The 19431-nt window shown below is 38.0% G+C and overlaps 1 protein-coding gene and 1 long non-coding RNA gene across 2 annotated transcripts in view; one reads left to right on the plus strand and one right to left on the minus strand.

The window, feature by feature from the left end:
- Window positions 1–19431, plus strand: part of LOC127164269 (uncharacterized) — a 37962-nt gene that overhangs the window by 3226 nt on the left and 15305 nt on the right. The window lies entirely within an intron of this gene.
- LOC127164165 (NACHT, LRR and PYD domains-containing protein 3) overlaps window positions 1460–19431 on the minus strand; it is a 38825-nt gene continuing 20853 nt past the window's right edge. Inside the window, exons 5-8 of the mRNA XM_051107940.1 lie at window positions 16581–16754; window positions 15261–15431; window positions 2494–2540; window positions 1460–2182 (exon numbers count right to left, since the gene is read on the minus strand). Of these exons, the coding sequence (XP_050963897.1) occupies window positions 1662–2182; window positions 2494–2540; window positions 15261–15431; window positions 16581–16754 (913 nt within the window). The 3' untranslated portion in view covers window positions 1460–1661. The remainder of the gene's footprint in view (window positions 2183–2493; window positions 2541–15260; window positions 15432–16580; window positions 16755–19431) is intronic.

A 19431-nucleotide genomic window follows, 5' to 3' on the forward strand; every position in this document is an offset into this window, starting at 1 on the left:
TGTGATGTTACACATCACACACACTGGAGTCAAGGACAGAAATGATTTTTTTTTTTCATTAAGGACTGTTATTTGATTTCCAAATTCTTACATTTGAATTAGTAATTCAATCAGTAGGACACTATAGGGTTGTTACCAATCAAATTATATCAGTGACATTTACACTAATTACTTGCATAAATACTATGAGATTAATGTTTCAAATATAAAAATCAGAATTTATTAATATGAGAGGTTAAAATATGAAACAAACAAAAAAAAGCAACTATGGCAATAATCATATTGCACTGTAAATTAAAAAAAAAATCTATATATATATATATATACAATAATTTATGAAATTATTCTAAAAAATTAAAATATTTTTTTTATAGAAATTATTAAAACATTACATACATTACTAAAACATGTATACTTTAATAGTAAGAGCTGTTTAATTGGTGTATTTAAAATTAAGAATCATTTTATAATAATAATAAAAACTATGTACAATTAAATACGTTTTGTTTTGCAGTTCAATAAGATTATTAAAATCATAACAGTTACGTTATTTTATTGATAGTGAGTTATTAGTTAATTTATCATTTATAATAATTTATCATTTATTGATCATTTATTTTTATTGAAGATTATGATTATGCTGTATAATAAAATGTATTTAATAATAATAAAAATAATAACAGCAAAATCTTAATTTCTTTATTTTTTAATTATAACAGTTAAGCAAATCAATAAAAAAACTACTATTATTAATAACCAAAATATTTTTAATGATATAAAAATTAATCAAATACGTTTACTGTAACTATCGCAATAATTTAAAAGAAAATGTAATAATAATTTGTATTATTTTAGTTTTTATTTTACAGTACAGTGTACTATGAATATTGCCATACTAAGTGTTTTATTATTGATTTGTTATACAAAATATTAAAATATTAAAGTTACTTCATTTTTAAATTATATCAAAGAAACAAATCAATAGTAACAGTTACTATTGCAATAATTATACTGCTGTGACGAAGAGTCAGAGGCGTTCGGATCCATTTGCAGCAAAGTTTATTAGTGCAACAACAAACTACAGGGGCGATCAGAGTCGTAATCCAGAGAACAGGCATAAAGGTCGGGGCAGGCGGCAGTATACAGAGTCCAATAAACAAGCGGTAAGGTCGGGGCAGGCGGCAGAATCAAATACGAAATAATCCAGATCAGGTAACTTTAAGACAAACAGGGAGAAAACGCTCGGAATTGATCACCGTGGCAAATCAAGACTTCGCAAAGACTAACAGGAAACAGGCCTCTTTATAGGAAGTGGGTGATAGGCTAAAGGTGAAAGGTCAGTCCTAGGCATGGGGCACATGGGAAACAGAGTCCGAATGGGATGGCTAGAACTCGGGTGATGGCTCCCTCTGGTGGTGCGGGAGAGACGATGCGGGAGCCTCATTTGTAACAACTGCACTGCACTAATAATAATAGTAAAACACTTCAGTTTTTTGTTCATAAATATACTGCCATTAAATTATGTGATTTTAATAAAATCTCAGAAAACAACAACAGATGTACTGTACTTACAATAAATATATATATTATTAAATGCTGTGAAACCACCCTGGAGCTCATTTCAGTCAGGATACAGTCTCTTGTCAGTCTATTCTGATTCATCAACACAGTTTCACTGATGATCCAGGATAAACATAAAATCCAGGATAGAGCATCTGAGCGAATGTGATCTGGACTGTGTGGATGAGGCTTATTGTGTCAGAGATGCTGTAGAAGGACAGAGTTCCTGCACTCTCATCCACATACACTCCTATTCTACTGCTGATGGGCTTCACAGGAAGATCAGTCTGTATGTCATTGTGTCTGAATGAGTAACTGAAGGGAGAGCAGATCAAACTCCAGGATTGATCATTAGATCCAAACAAACTATCATCACCCCATCCCTTCCTGCTGATGCTCTTATATGACACTGATATAAACAAACCATTATCTCCACTCCACTCAATCTCCCAGTAACAGCGTCCACACACACTCTCTCTACACAACACCTGACACGCTTCAAATCTATCTGGATGATTACGATACAACTGATTCTCTTTCACACGTGTCACCTTTCTGTTCTCCTCAGACAAAATGAGATGTTTGTTTGCGGTGTTTGGATCCAGTGTGAGAAAACAGGCATCTGAACACAAGAACAGACACATTTATAACACAACAACAATCACTACAGCTGTGTGTGAGTGTGTATGTGCATGTGTTTGTGCGTGTGAATTGTAGGGACTTTCCATAGACTTCTATAGTTTTTATACTGACCAAACATTATTTTCTATCCCCTAACCCTAAACCTACCCACTTACAGAAAACCGTTTGCACTGTTACATTTTCAGATAAACATCATTTACTATTTTTAATCATTTTCTTACAATGTCAAAAATTTCAGGTTTTACTATCCTACAATATAGCAAGAACGTGTGTGTGTGTTTGTAGACGTACATTTCTTCAGTCCTGCTGTAATCCTGGATTCTCCTCCATGATCCACACTAGAAAACACAGAATCACAATCAGTCAGTCAACAAGAGTTTTAGTTTAGTGATTTTAAAAGATTAAAAGAAGTTTTGATGGACAGATAAAAAAAAAATTGATAAAAAATGTGAATGGTTTAAAGGAGTTGCTGTGTTGTTGCTAGGGTATTTGGGGTGGTTGCTATGCGGTTAATAATGTATTCTGGGTGGTTTCTATGGTATTGCTATGTAGTTGCTAAGGTACTCTGGATGGTTGCTAGGGTGTTACTATATGGTTCCTAAGGTTCTTGGGGTTATTGTTAGGCTTTTGCTATGTAGTTGCTAAAGTGGCTCGTAATGTTATTCTCCTGATGAAGAAAAAAGTTTTCCTTTTTCGCAAAAACCAAAAAACATAACCTTACATAAATCCCTTAAAATCATCTACTTTTTCTTTTAGCCAAACTCAGGGTGTCATGAATCTGGTCCTGAACACCAGTCCGCTCGCCACCAGAGGTCGCCTTGCCATTCACATTACACCGACTGTTGCACCACACCCCGGGCTACCTTCCCTTTCATCCATTCCCCTGATGACACGTTCACAGCTGCAGCCAATCATGAACTGTATAAATATGAGGCCCTTTCCACTATTCTGGGTCGAGTATTGGACTGCACTCTCTGTGTGTTAGTTGCCGTACAGAGCCACCTTGTTCATCCCTAGTCTAGTTCAGTCGTGTTTCTAGTTAGGTTCTACTAGTTTTGTTTTCTAGCCTGGTTTTATCATCTTGTCTGCCTTCTGCCTGCCCTGGACCTTTCACCCATCATGGATTTAACACTTTGCCTTGTTTTTCAGACTTTGCTTGCCCCTCATATGCACTCTATTTTGTCTCTTTGGATTATCCATTTGCCTCCTCCCTAGGATCACTTCACCGCTGATCGACCCTCGCCTGCCCTACGGTTTACTCTTGTGTCTTGCTCTAACATACCTGTTTGCCGTTGTCTGACCCTGCCTGTTCATGACCATGTCTGTCTCGTCATAATAAAGCTTTGCATTTGGATCTGCCCGCCTCCCATCTCCCTGAACATGGGAACCAATGGCTGTGCATAAGCAAATGCCCACAAACCTTAATAAACTGGAGCAATGTTGAAAAGAAGAGTGGTCCAAATTCCTGGTCCAGAACAATGTGAGAGACTGATAAAGTCACACAGAAAATTAATGCTTCAAGTTATTGCTGCTAAAAGTGGATCTACAAGCAATTGACTCATAGGGTGTCCTAAGTTTGGCTGTATTTTTCTTAAATAAACAATGACACTGTGTGATATGTCTATGTGATGATGTTTATCTGAGGATTTATTTTCCAAATTTTAAGACCTGCCAAGGACCAGATATTTTTTATGTCCTGATACAGAAAACCATGAAATGCAATAGGGTGTCCTAACTTTTTCACATGACTGTATATGAAGTTCCAAACATAGGTTCAGGAGGAGCCTAATCATTCAGTCCTGTCAATCATCATTACGACCCTATATAAGCAGCTCACATTGCACCATCCCAGCCTCAGTTTTTACATGCTTAAAATAGGAACGCATACAGTTGAATGTTTGAGGCACACTCGCCACATCAAACATTCAATTCCCACGAAACCAATCAGAAATTCAGCTCTGTTTACCTTATCCATCGCTCCTTCTGGCACAGTCACTGCTCCAAGCAATTTCACTTTACATCCCGAAAGCGTTTATAATGATCTCATTCTTAAGCGGTATTCCTAAATGTATAATCTTATTGCATACCTTACAAATCGTGAATGTGTAATAGTTCAGTGTTGTGTGCTCCTATTCTACAGTATACGGTAATGAACGACACATCAATCTGAACAAACGATCCAATCCATTGTGCTCCACCTGTTAAACAGCATCCAATTGGTCTCCACATAATCCCCATTTAGTGCATCATAGATTGAGCTCCCTCTAGTCGGACTACTATTGTTTTTCAAATAATGTTGTTAATTTTGAATCTTCACTGTGGCCTAACCAGATCCCAGAAGTCTCTACTTTAGTCAAACAGCATGTCACCCACTCTATAAACATTGGTTAAGATCTTTACATCGCTTTATATTGTGAATAGGCTCTTTTGCTTTGAGATAAACCACTTTAAAATTGTGTTTATTATGCCTTATATTTTGTGTTTTGTGAATTTATAATCTAAATCTATAATTTATAATGTAATGTTTTGTGAAGTTTTTTGTAATCTAAAACATTGCACAAAGCTAATTGAGATTTGAATATTTATCCTGACTATCCATTATCATGCTTTTTCAGATCCCCATCAACTAAAGTGGTAATTCCCCTTTTCATCCCATGAAAATGAAGCCCTTTATTATGTCCTCAGTATGTCTCTGCCACAGCAGTGACCTTTCCCACCATTCTCAAATCAGCTCTGTTATTTCTTAGTGACACTGCAGTGATTTACCCTAACAAATCACTTATTACTTCACTGCCGCAGCAGTTGTAATGTTGGGGGGGGGACTCTTGCAGCAGTCAGTCACTATACTAAGCTCTAATTCTCACTGCCGCAGGAGAGATTTGTTCCACCATTCTCAGAGAAGATATACCAACTCCTTTTTCTCACTGCCGCAGCAGGGATTTTTCCCACGGGCCTCAGCAGTTGTCAAACCAAACTCTATTGCTCACTGCCACAGCAGTGAATTCTTCCACTGGTCTCAGCAAATGTCTAGAGGTCAGTTTTTCTTCCAATGGTCTCAGAGGAGTTTCCATACTAAAAACTATTTCTCACCTCTGCATCAATGACATCCCCCTCCTCTATCGCAGCAGACGTCATATTAACGTCTATTTCTCACTGCCGCAGCAGTGATTTCACCCAGTGGTCTAAGAGCAGATATATCAAAACTCTTTTTCACCTCTGCAGCAATAACCTCTCCCACTTCCCTTGCAGCTAACATCATGCTAAATTCTATTTCTCACTACCGCGAACTAATCTTCATATATAAATTTTCTTCAAATTTTGCAAGTGCAGAGATTTCTGCAGCAGTGCTTTCCCACCCCTTTCCTACAGGAGCGATCTCGTTTGTTAGCCCTTCACCTGCCTTGTATTGCCCCAACGCGGCAACAGGGAACTGTATTCTGCACATTCTTGGGGGAGAGGGATAGAATCAATAAAGATATCTCTTTACTCATATCATAAACTGCTCTCAGTTGATTGCCCAGCTTGCTGTCTCTTGTAAGCACTTTTTGGGGGGTTGAACTCAGCACTCAAGTTAAGCCTTAGGTTTGAGCATCCATTAAGGACAGTAAGCCAAGTTTGTTTACCATTGCCCATCAGGACTAAATGGACAGACAAATTCGTGAAATGAAGTTCCAAACGTAGGTTCGGGAGGAGCCTAATCATTCAGTCCTGTCAATCATCATTACAAGCCTATATAAGCACCGTCCCAGCCTCAGTTCTTCCGGCATCCCTCCACCTCCCCTTCTCCTCTATTTCTGTTATTCTTCCTGTAGGTATTACTGCAATGGGGGGTTGAACTCGGCGCTCAAGCTGATCCTTGGGTTCGAGCCTCCATTAAGGACAGTAAGCCAAGTTTGTTTACCATTGCCCATCAGGACTGGATGGGCAGGCGAACTCGTGAAACAGGTTTTCAAACAGCAAAATACACTCACTTACACGTATTTGTGAATCGGAATATCAGATAGTTAAAGACATGGTAAGCAAGTGTGTGAATATTTTGAATAAAAAAAGGAAAAACGAAATAAAAGCAATTACATCTGTCATACAGTGCTATAGTGGCTGCGGTGTGTCACGTAACAATGATGATGTGTCACCATGGAAACAATAAAGGGAACGTTCTAAAATAACAGTCGCCTAAAAAAAACACATCTCCTTCACGTAGAGTTGATCAGGTTGTTGATTGAGGCCTGTGAAATGTTGGTCCACTCCTCTTCAATGGCTGTGCAATGTTGCTGGATATTGGCAGGAACTGGAACCCACTGTCATATACTTCGATCCAGAGCATCCCAAACATGCTCAATGGGTGACATGTCTGGTGAGTATGCTGGCCATGTAAGAACTGTGATGTTTTCAGCTTCCATGAATTGTGTACAGATCCTCGCAACATGGGCCGTGCATTATTATGCTGCAACATGGGTGATAGTCGTGGATGAATGGCACAACAATGGGCCTCAGGATCTCGTCACGGTATCTCTGTGCATTCAAAATGCCATCGATAAAATGCACCTGTGTTCGTTGTCCATAACATATGCCTACCTATACCATAACCTTACCTCCACCATGGGCCACTCAATCCACAACGTTGACATCAGCAAACCACTCACCCACACAACGCCATACACGCCGTCTGCCATCTGCCCTGTACAGAGAAAACCGGGATTCATCCGTGAAGAGAACACCTCTCAAAAGTGCCAGACGCCATCGAATATGAGCAATTGCTCACTCATGTCGGTTACGACAATGAACTGCACTCAGGTCAAGATGAGGACGACGAGCACCCAGATGAGATGAGTTTGTGCAGAAATTCTTTGGTTATGCAAACCTATTGTTGTTGCAGCAGCTGTCTGGGTGGCTGGTCTCAAATGATCTTGGAGGTGAAGATGCTGGATGTGGAGGTCCTGAGCTGGTGTGGTTACATGTGGTCTGCGGTTGTGAGGTCAGTTGAATGTACTGCCAAATTCTCTGAAACGCCTTCGGAGACAGCTTATGGTATAGAAATGAACATTCAATTCACGGGCAACAGCACTGGTGGACATTCCTGCAATCAGCATGCCAATTGCCCACTCCCTCAAAACTTGTGACATCTGTGCTGTGTGATAAAACTGCACATTTTAGAGTGGCTTTTTATTGTGGCCAACCTATAGCACACCTGTGCAATAATCATGCTGTGTAATCAGCATCTTGATATGCCACACCTATGAGGATGGATTATTTCGGCAAAGGAGAAGTGCTCACTAACACAGATTTGTGAACAATAGAAACAGGCCTTTTGTGTACATGTCTTAGATCTTTGAGTTCAGCTCATGAAAAATGGGGGCAACAACAAAAGTGTTGCATTTATAATTTTGGTCAGTGTATTATTACTATTATTATTAATGGAGGTGGATGTTCCTGCATTAGTGATTGTACATGATGCAATGTTTTGAAGTCACTTAACCAAGAAGTAACTAAGCTTTAACAGGATATACTTGAATACTCATTATATTGTTGATCATATCTGTTGCTCTTTCTGCTGTCTAATATTATATTATGTTATAATGTTATTATTGTAAATCCTAAACTGACCTAAACTGAACAATTTATTGCCTTTTTTATGATCTCTGTTGCATCACTGAATCATTATGTTCTTGTTTATCACTGTAAAGCTGCTTTGAAACAATCTATAGTGCTATAAAAATAAAGGTGGTCTGTAGGAATATGGGTGTAAAATGCCATCTATGCTTGCTACTGTCCACCATGTTACCTTTACTGGGTAACACAGTTGACAGGTAACGGAGTTGACATTTTAGTGTTATGTCTAGTGTTATTAGTAGTTGTAAACTAGTTTTATCACAATAAACACTTATTATTTTTGAAGAGCACAACCAAATGTCTTGATAACCTAATCTAACTGAAGGCAAAACTATGTCATTCATTTATATTTGAGGTTATTTTCATGCTTAAATGCAGAGTAGAATGAGCAACTTCACAAAATTGGACAGTTGAATACCAGGGTTGTATGTGATATGATTATCATTTCTGAACAAAGATATGCCTTTTTCAACATACAGTAGTGTGATTGGGAAAAGTATAATTGTGTACTAGAAAATTAAGCATTGGGGCTTTATATTGATGAAAATATATTAAAAATATACTTCACGGATATGCAATGTACCCACAATTATAGATTGACCCAATACATTTTTGTGACAACGTAACAATGACCAATTAGGCAAGTGACAATTCTGTCAACTGTCCCAAAACGCGGGTGAAAGTCTTGAATCGCAGCGTGCAGCGCCTCTAGATGCATGTTCTCCAGTTCTTCTCTCTTTTCCTATCACATAACAGATTGCAAATCTGTTTTTAATAAAAAAGAAGGAAATATTCAAAAAGTGGAAATAAAGTGCCTCACAGGTATTCAATAAAGTGTTCATCGGGCAGGATGCAGGGAGGGCTTTTCTGTCCCAATAATATTTAATAATTTTAATAAGTATGATCATTTACACTCAATATAATATTATTGCTATTTATACTACTAATAATATTAGTATAAATAGCATCTAACTACTATTATAGGTTACTGCTGAATAGTAGTAAAAATAGCATATCACTGTAAATATTACATCACATCATTCAAATGTCTTTATGTTCTCGGTGTTCTGGTACTACTCTGAACGTGAAACATGTTTTGCAGTGTAGCGAAGTAGAAATTCACTTTTGTCATTAGAAATTATTTGAATTCAATTAAAAGTAGACACCTTTAAATATTCTCTGAAAAGTACAATTTTTCAAATATTCAATTAAATGTAACAGTGTAAATGTAACTTACTACCTACCTCTGGAGGACACCCCAAGTTTTAGGTTAAAGAGAAAATGGTAACATTTTACAATAAAGGTACATGAATAATCATGTACTAATAATTGATGAATTAATATTTACTTCAACATGAACTCATGATTAGTGCAGACATTATCTAATCATGAACTAATAAAGAGTTATCCTTAAATACAACTGGAGACATATAGATTCATGCATGAAAAATGCAGCCTTAACTACATGTTAGTACATGTCTGATAGTTGAACTTTCAGGGGTTAACTAAATCAAACCTTTTTTAAAAGAAATAATAAATACTTGGACTTAATAATTTAAATAATTGAATATTGGCATAGGACTAGTCTGTCATAATTTTACTGATCCTTCGTATTAAAAGTTTTGTCTTATTCTCTTTATTGTCAAACATACTGCGACCAGTACTGACCAGTACGGTACGCAATTTGTCCGTTTTCATTGTCAAAAATTGTGAATAGTACCAAAATAGCAAACTGTACCACTTCTTTGGTACCCTTCCATTGGGGTACCTAGCACAGCAAACTGTACCAAAAGGGTGGAGCTATTTAACAGAAAGAAGCAGAGTTGTGCGTATTGTTGATTGCTATGGTACACCCCGCCTATCACGTAAGGGTGCTGTTGGAAACGCAAGTTGGATCAACATGTTCGGTCCTGAATCGTACTGTACTGACCCATACCGCTCGGTGGAAACAAGCCATTATACACAGTTAAAGGGTAAGTTCACCCAAAAATTAAAATTCTGTCATTAATTACTCACCCTCATGTCATTACAAAGCCATAAGGCCTTCATTCTTATTACCATGTTTTTGTCACAAAATTTAATTTTATTATGTACATACTCTCTTTCTGCCGGTCTCTTTCCCTTAGAAGCGCATACACATACAGGGAATGTACTGTATACGCTGCATAGGGTCCATCTGAGGAGGGAGGGTCGGGTTCTGGCGGGGGTGGAGTCAAGGGAGGGAGGAGCCATGGTGATGACTTAACAGACAACACCCTGGGGAAGAATAATGGCCCAGATGGAGCCAAGCAGATGGAGAGTCAGGGCAACACCCGAGTTAGAGGGCCAAAGTGGAGCTGATGGCTCTTGTGAGTGAGGCGGAGACAGGGACCTGAAAGAGCCAGGGCAGAGCCCGATGGGTCGGAAGACTGAGATGAAGTCAGGGACTCGAAGGCTGGGGGGCGGAGACAGGGGATACCCATCCCTAAGCAGAGCTGATGACTGGAAGGCCTGAGGCGGATCAGAGCACCCAGATAGCCCTGACTGAGGGTGAGCTGTTGGACTGACTTGAACCAGCAAAAACAAGGCTGTCAGTTCCCATGATCTTGACAAAGACTCTCACAATAACACTCCTTTTGTTGGCACACACCTGTTCAGACATATGTTGAGGCTCGGGCTCCAGGGCGATGCTCAGCTTCATCTCAATATCTTACACTGACTCTTTAACCCTCTGGGGTCGAAAAACACGCTGGCGTTGTTTTTCTGATAATGCCAAAAAGAACTTCAATTTCTGTGTCATTTCTGATCGTACAGAGAAGAGCAATACATCAATGGAATCTGTAAGGAATTCACTTTTATTTGTGTACACTCATAGTAACAACAACACTGTGGTTTTGTTAAATAAAGCAAACATACAGGGAATGCAGTCTGCCGCGTTGTTCTCTGTGATCGTCATTAAGAAATGCGTCAATAAAATGAACTAAAACTCAGCGAATACAAAACACAGAGACATGAGAGAGATATCTATAGAAAGCCTGACATGTCTACTTTTAAATGGAGTAAGTCTTATCGAAAACAAATATCATGTGTTAAAGTAATCTGTATGAAACCAACCCCATGTCCAGTCTTTCTCGTCAGACCTAATTATTTTTAATTTGTTCACACCCACGAGCTACTTTCAGTTTGTCATTATAATCAGCCACATGGAGGCGCAAGCGGCGAACCGCCCACATCAACGTAAACAAAGAGGGAGACTTCAATTCATTCTTTATCTCGGCTCCTGCATCTTGTTACTGGAAGAAAACGCGCTGTGAGGAGAAAGATTTATATTTCCCTCAGAGGACGAACGCGATGCAATGCACGACGAGATCCACCTTAAGAGTAAGTCTTTTTATTAGCCTACTTACAGTCATGTGAAAAAGTTAGAACACCCTATTGAATTCCATGGTTTTCTGTATCAGGACATCATTTTAAAAAAAAGGTGCTTGGCTGGTCTTATTTTGAAAATAAAACCTCAGATGAATAACACATGACAAATTGCACCGTGTCATTATTCACTGAACAAAAATAAAGCCAAAATAGAAAAGCCATGTGTGACAAAGTTAGGACACCCTTACTGTTAACACTGGAATTAAGAGGGTAAATCACAGTCAAGCACTGCTGATCAAATACCTTTGACTAACTGATCATCAGCAAGTCTGAGCGCCTCTATAAAAACATAAGCTTTGGCAGTTTTCTGGTCTGGAGCCTTCAGGTGCGCGTTAACACATTGCCAAGGAGGTAAGACATCAGCAATCATCTTAGAGAAGCAATTGTTGGTATCATCAATATGAGAAGAGTAATAGGGCCATTTCCAAACAATTTGAGGTTTATTCACAAGTGGAAGACATTTAAAACAGACACCTCTCCTTCCAGGAGTGGACGTCCCAGAAAATTCAACCCAAGATCAGACCGTGTAAAGTTCAGAGAAATGTCAGACAACCCAAGAACTACACCTCAGACTCTACAGGCCTCAGTTAACATGTTAATATGTTTGGAAGGCTTGGCAGAAGAAAGCTTCATTGCAGCACAGTTTAGGTCTGTAAAGTTGCATCTGAACAAAACACAAGTCTTCTGGAATAATGTTCTTTGGCCATAATGCACAGCACCAAGTTTGGTGAAAACCTAAAGAGCATATCAGCACAAACAACTCATACCAAAAGACAAGCATGCTGGAGGAGGGCTGATAATTTTGGGCTTGTTTTGTAGCCACAGGACCTGTGCACCTCACAGTCATTGAGTTGGCCATGAACTCCTCTGTATATCAAAGTATTGTAGAGTCAAATGCGAAGGCATCTGTCCGACATCTAACGTTGGGCCAAAATTGGGTCTTGCAACAGGATAATGATCGCATACACACCAGCAAATCTACAACAGAATGGCTGAAAAGAAAAGAATCAAGGTGTTGCAGTCGCCCAGTCCAAGTCCAGAGCTCATCCTGACTCAAATGCTGTGGTGAGAGCTGTGCATAAACAAATGCCCACAAATCTCAATAAACTGGAGCAACACTGAAAAGAAGAGTGGTCCAGATTCCTCCAGAACGATGTGAGAGACTGATAAAGTCACACAGAAAATGAATGCTTCAAGTTATTGCTACTAAAAGTGGATCAACAGGCAGCTGACTCATAGGGTGTCCTAACTTTGTCACACATGGCCTTTCCATATTGGCTTTGTTATTGTTAAATAAATAATGACACAATGTGATATGACATGTGATGATGTTTACCTGAGGATTTATTTTCTAAATTTTAAGACCTGCCAAGGACCAGATTATTTTGTATTATGTCCCGATACAGAAAACCATGAAATTCAATAGGGTGTCCTAACTTTTTCACATGACAGTACGTTAGTTGTTGTGTTACTGTGACATAACTTGTAGACATTATAGTAGTTAGATTTTTTCCAAACTATAATTCCTGACTATGTGTAATCAAGTGAAACGTTATGAAGTATGTTTCATTTAATTGCATCGAAATGTTTGAGGACGCCAGGATGTTTTTAATGTTCTATAAAATAAAAATGACGCTATATAAATGTAATAGTGTTTACACTGTAACACTGAATGATAGAGTCTAAGATTGTTGAGACCAAACTACTGTCATATACTCTGTTCACGAATAGATGTTTATGACGTGCTTAACAATAATACATTAGTTTCTCAGACATAAAATAGCTTTGTATTGTATAAGACATACAAAGCATGCTTGTGTTTATGACTATAACATCACATTTATTTATTTATTTATCGTATAACAATAGGATAATATTAGTTTATTATTAATACTATGTTAATGAATAGATGTTTAACATGCTAAACAATAATAATTAGTTTCTCAGATATAAAATGCCATTTTTAAAGACAGTATAAAGCATGTGTGAGTCTATGACTACAAAATTACACTGTATGTATATATTACAGATGCTCCTGATATTAAAATGCTTACAGATGTTTTTTTTTTGTTTTTGTTTTTTTTTCTAGTGATCTGATTCCTGCACCACAGATGAATGCTACATGAATGCCACATGAAGAGTACTGTACCCACATCAGATGTTCAACTACACTGATTTTCTTTTTATTGTAAAACAATTTCCTGGACTACTGATGATAAGTTTTGTTTCTTAAATCCATGGAAAGAAGCAGCAATCACTTAAATATCAGGTATAATTTACTTGTTGAACAGAATTCAGAAAACAGTTTTCAGGAATGACAAAATGTCTGTTTACGTCTCTGTGGTTAGATCAGTGTAGTCAATAATGTGCTTTTGATCTTCATTATGTATGTTTTGATGATACAGTGTTGTAAATAAAATACAAATAGTCTAAAACTCCATTCTTTGAATCTCTCATTGTTTCTACCTGACAGTCTGAGTCTCATTGATGGGCCATTAGAGGAGGGCCTTTTGTCTTTCAGGTTTGAATCACTAAATATTCATGGTCGCTGTCACTCCCTCGCATATTCCCTTTCAGTCACAAAACATGTTTTAGAAAATTTAAATCAATATATTGTTTTCTGTAAACGCGTCAATGAGATGATTTTCACATCATTTGGTAGAAAAAACTCTAGACTACCACATCCAGTTTTCAAAAGTCTCGTGAACTAATGTTCTGAATGTGTTTCACAGCCTTATTTCAGTGACTTAAAGATTTTAGTTTTTCACTAACCATGCATAAACGTTGTTTTCTCAAAAACACAAACATGTACATTAATGTTGCTTACATATGATTGTACCCCAGTTTGTGCTGATTACAATGTAGTCAGACTTTAGCCATTAATATGTTTTTAAGATACTGAAAAAAGCACAAATGTGAGGGCATGTCAAAACTTCTCCAGGGCCCCAAAACACCCTCAGACCCCAGAGGGTTAATCTGTAAACATAATATTCCCTTTTTCAAATAGAGTCATTCTCAGATGCCTGTTATTGTAGCGTCACACCAACAGAGGCTGCTCCCACGATAGTTAATTGACATGACTGTTTTACCTCAGATCAGCTGTAACTGTCCGCCCTCTTTGTTTCAATGCCAGAGCAGGGATGTAAGTTAGACGAGAATATCTCTGATTGAGTGATTGAGGTGTTGTGTTGGTGGATGTAATAATGAACATAGTGGTCGTCATTTGCTCCCGACATCTGAGCCGCTGAAGATGCAGTAGATTACATTTGTTTGTGAAGGGAATGCGCCTCCTGATCTACATATATCCATCTATGTTCACGCAAATCCAGCTTCACTTACAGCAGAAGTGAGTATAAGAGTTTTTTTATGAATCTTTGCGATCACCTTTCCTAATAATGTGCTAGTTACCAAGTTTAGCAGCTAAACGCAGCTAAATGCGGCTAAAATAAACAGGCTCTTCACTCCACAGAGCCTCGACCAGAATTAGATGATTTCTGCAGAGCTGATCTTGGTAAGGTAAAAAGCGTGTTGTTTAACACAAGCATTGAGATTTTTTTAACCAAAGTATATTATAGACATTTCATTAAGACCCTAAAGAATCATATAAACTTGTGGAAAATGGGCATCCAATGACCCATTTAAAAGCCTGATGTTTTTTTGCTAACTGCCTCCCACTGTAATTAAAGAAAAATCCTGCTTTAATTTAGTAATAATTGCTTGTTTCATTAATATTTATGTTAAAATTAATATATTAATATATGAATTGTTACTGCAGCTGAATATAAAATACATAGTATATATTTCCTATATGGAATTATTTCCTATTTGGAACCATGTAGAACTTGATTTTATTGATTATGGGGAAAAAAAAAAAAAAGCCCCCTATTGGGTAATTTTTTTAACAAAGTTTTAGTAAGAGACAGCTTGACTGTGACCTAAGAATAATGAAAATTTAACTTAAATTAAGAAAATATTAATATATTTATCATAATATGAAATAAAATGAAATGAAATGAAATAAAACTTCCTACTTGACATACTTTAGTTTGTCCAATGAGGAGTTTGGATCCTCCAGTTTCTCATAGAGCTTGACTAATGATTGTCCTGGGTGATTGTAGCTCAGATCCAGCTCTCTCAGGTGTGAGGGGTTTGAACTCAGAGCTGAAGACACATAATGACAGCCTTTCTCTGTCACCATACAACCAGACAACCTACAAACACAGCAATAGTCCATGTGACAATCAGATATCTCTTACACACATTTATACCCATTTCAGTCATTAATTATTCTTATGTGGCCATGTCTTTAAAGGTTCACTTTGTGTTAAACAAACTTTTCTCTCATTATAAATATTCAGTCAAATCAAAATGTATTTAGACACCTTCAACATTTCTCACATTACCACAGTTTATTTACTATAGAAAATTGTAATAAAATATGACATCAACTCAGAGTTAAACTGTCAGAACTGTGTCAGGCTGTGGTGTAAAAAGGACACATTAGCTATTAAATAAAAACACTTAAGCAAAACATGGTCAGGTCAAAGTGTCTAAATAATTTCTGGTCCCAATTTTTTAGTAATTTTAACTGGTAATCCACTGTATATAGAACTTTTGGGTTGTATGTCAGTTTACATTATTTTGCTATTATTTTGCTTAAATAAATGAACTATAATGTCCTGCACCCACTAGTAAAAATATTTAAAAAAAATATATCTGGTGTTTGAATAATTTTTGGTTTGACTGTATGTCACTATCAATGTATGAAAAAACTGTGAGAGGAACACAGAGCACTCTCAGCTAAGCAATGGTAAGTCGGGCACATACTGTAAACTAAAGTAGGTAAACTAGAGTTTCCAGTAACTTTTTAACTTCTGGATACTGATTTGATGTCTTTTGCATAACCACAGCCAACACTGAACAGCTGTTAACACTGCTCTGCAACAATCCATTACGCACCTTTCGCCTTTTTGTTTGGATAAGAAAACACAACACCTAAAATATAATTTTTAAAACTGATCTGCCTCAGCTAACTAACATTTATATTGTTATATATATATTTGGATTAATATGGTCAATCAAATAAAAGGGCAGATGTTTAATGCATGTTGCATTTTGATATCCATATTACATATTATAAGTCACCCTCAGCAAACTCTCAGCAATTGAGATGGAGTTTGGGTGAAGCGGAATTTCGTATAAACCAAGCCACTCCAAAACACTGAAAACACTGTATTATGAGTTGCTAGCATAAACACAGTGACACACTGTATATTTTTTTATGAAATGGCATCACAAGCTTTGCAATTTGTTAAACATACAAAATATTTTGTTAATTTATTTGATGTAAAATCATTTACCTCAGAAACTCCAGGTGACAGTTTGGACTCCTCAGTCCATCAGAAAGCAGCTTCACTCCTGAATCCTGTAAGTCATTGTTACTCAGGTCCAGCTCTCTCAGGACAGAGTTTGAGGATTGTATAGCTGATGCCAAACTTTCACAACACTGAGCAGTGAGATTACAGCCACTTAGCCTGTGTAAAGAACAAAACAATCAGCCATATTAATGTGTTTACTTGTTTATTTATCTAGTGTAGTGGACAGCACATTTCAGGGCCCAGTTTATGGCAGGGCCCCTCTCTGACCACAATGCTTTCTAAAGTTTTCTACATTTTGATTTGATCTTGGTGGATTAACAAAAGCAAACCCTCCAACGCCATCAGATAAAGATGCTAGGACAGGACATCTCATTGGTCAAAATGCAGTTTCTGCTCTTCACCCACCTAGAGACTGAACACTAATGTTTGGCCTGTCTGACTGTCATGAAAATTCCTTAGAACCTCCAGACGCAGCAGCAGTGGGTGAAACAAAGAGAGATCACAGAGATCCATGCAAATCCATTCATAACTACAATTTCAAACCTTAAAACTTATGAACACTACAACACACACATCTTGTACAGAGAAATAAGTATTCTTAGTGACAGCTAAGCTGTTAATGGACAAATGAATGTATGTGTGACAATCTTTTCCCATCATGTTTGGACTTAATATGTACGTAACATTGCCAAATGTATTCTGGTTGTGGGTTGGAAAGTGAGAAATGGACCAGTAAAAATTTTATGACACTTTTCTAACTTTGTGTTTGGACTATGCAAATAAATTCCACAGAAGGAAAGAAGGGTGGGCAACTACGTGTGCCCCCACTCTGACGGAAGTAGCCAATCATAGCATGGAAATGTGGAAGCACCAAATTGCAATATCCTTCTCAATCGGAAAGGGATAAAGGTACCCTTCCAAAAGCCACTCTTTGTTCTGAATCACAGTCCTGTAAGGCTGTAGACGCAGGAAGTAATGCTAAAGACGCAGCGGATGACTTCTGTTTGTGAAGGAAATATGCCTCCTGATCTACATAAATGCATCTATGTTCGCACAAATGATTCGTGATCCAGCTTCACTTACTGCAGACGTGAGTATTAGAGGGGTTTTTTTATAAACATTTGCAATTGCCTTTCCTAATAACATGCTAGTTAGCAAGTTTCATGGCTAAATGTGGTTAAATGCGGCTAAAGTAACAGTCACTCCATAGAAAGAATAAAGGTGTAGCGTTTGGGCCAATCAGACACACAATGGTTCATTTGATTCGCTAAATCAATGATTAATTAAATTAACAAATAATCACAGACCCCCTCGCCCAATCCACAACACTGTCTGCCGGGACGTCTCCAATGGCCCACCAGGCCCCTGGTTACCATGGACACCAGAATACCTCAGCCAGATCAGATAAACTTTACAACCTGCAAGTATGTAGAGAGAATCTCCCACACTACATTTCTCTATAGGAAAGACACAACGCCTATAGAAATGGACTCTTTCCTACTCATTCACAGACAAACCTTTCTTTGACCTTCCTATCACACATAGCCCAGGTCATTGTGTACAGTATTACTGCATTGTATTCTAATTTTGTCTGTTGTGTTTGTATTTGTCTTTCTACTGTTTTATGCAAGTATTATGATAGATGACTAGTAGTGTAACCCACCTATGTCATGCTTGGACTCTTTGAGTTCGTATTTTAATGATCTAAAAGATGGTGTAAATTAGATGTTGATACCTTTGCAACATGTTAGTGTTTTAAGAAACCTTAGTAGTTTTTGCATCAACACCCAATCAAATTACATATGCAAAATACCATGCTCACAGACAAAGAGTCGTAAACTTTCCCTTCAAAGGCGAAAGTTACCATTGGTTCGCGGACCTCCTGGAGGCGCAGCCTCCAGAGAGCTTAAAGGCAAACGGTTTGACCGCCTCCCTACTTCTTCCTTCTTCTTCACTCTCTTCACTCGTGTGTAACATCTTCCGATTGCTGCCCGTGTGGAGGAACCCACGGGGAGCCGGAGCCGGCACAGGGCGTGCCCGGCGGGCCTGACAGGCCCAACATACAGAGCTGTGGCTCTCGACCACAAAGAGCCAGACAGTTCCACTCAACCCTGGAATTCATCTTCATGACTCACCTCAGCCAGTCAGTGGTTCTTTTCGAACCTAAGAAGATGAGCTAGAACTTTTCAGGACTTCCCTAAGCGTGCGCCAGGCCTTGCGGCCTTGTCTTTCCATTCCCCAAGGATCACAGGACTTCAGCTGAGTCCCTCTCAGCTCTTGGTTCTTCTTCACTTTCACATGGGAAGAAACTCCCAGTCACCATTGAGTCAGAACATCTTTGGAATTCATCACTCTTCAGACCCGGAAGAACGTGACTGCATGTCCAAATCCACCACTGCTCCAAACCATCTTTCACCAGAGACTGCATTCGGACACTTGTTCAACGGCCAAGGCAATGCAAGTATCGTACACTTAACTAAACAAACAGAGGTTTAGTATAAGCTGAAGATAGCACTGATGGTTTCACAGCAGGTGGTTAACTGACTCTTTCATAGCTTCATTTCCTTGTCTCTCTCTAACTGCTTCTCACTGACCATTCCCCCATGTATGAGTGATTTCATGTTTGTTTGTGTAGATTAGTTATGTGTTAGTCCTTCGTTAATAAACTATTGTGCACAAATTACATGAGTTTTGATTCTGATTCTGCCTTGCAAATTAATGTCCCTTTACGATTCCGATTCGAGCTACATGCTCTAATGCACTTTAAGAAAGTTATTTTCTGTGGCCAAGAGAATATCATTTCTTAGAGTTGATTTTACAATTTTACTGAATG

The sequence above is a fragment of the Labeo rohita genome, chromosome 4 (genome assembly GCF_022985175.1).
Source record: "Labeo rohita strain BAU-BD-2019 chromosome 4, IGBB_LRoh.1.0, whole genome shotgun sequence".
NCBI classification, from domain to species: Eukaryota; Metazoa; Chordata; class Actinopteri; order Cypriniformes; family Cyprinidae; genus Labeo; species Labeo rohita.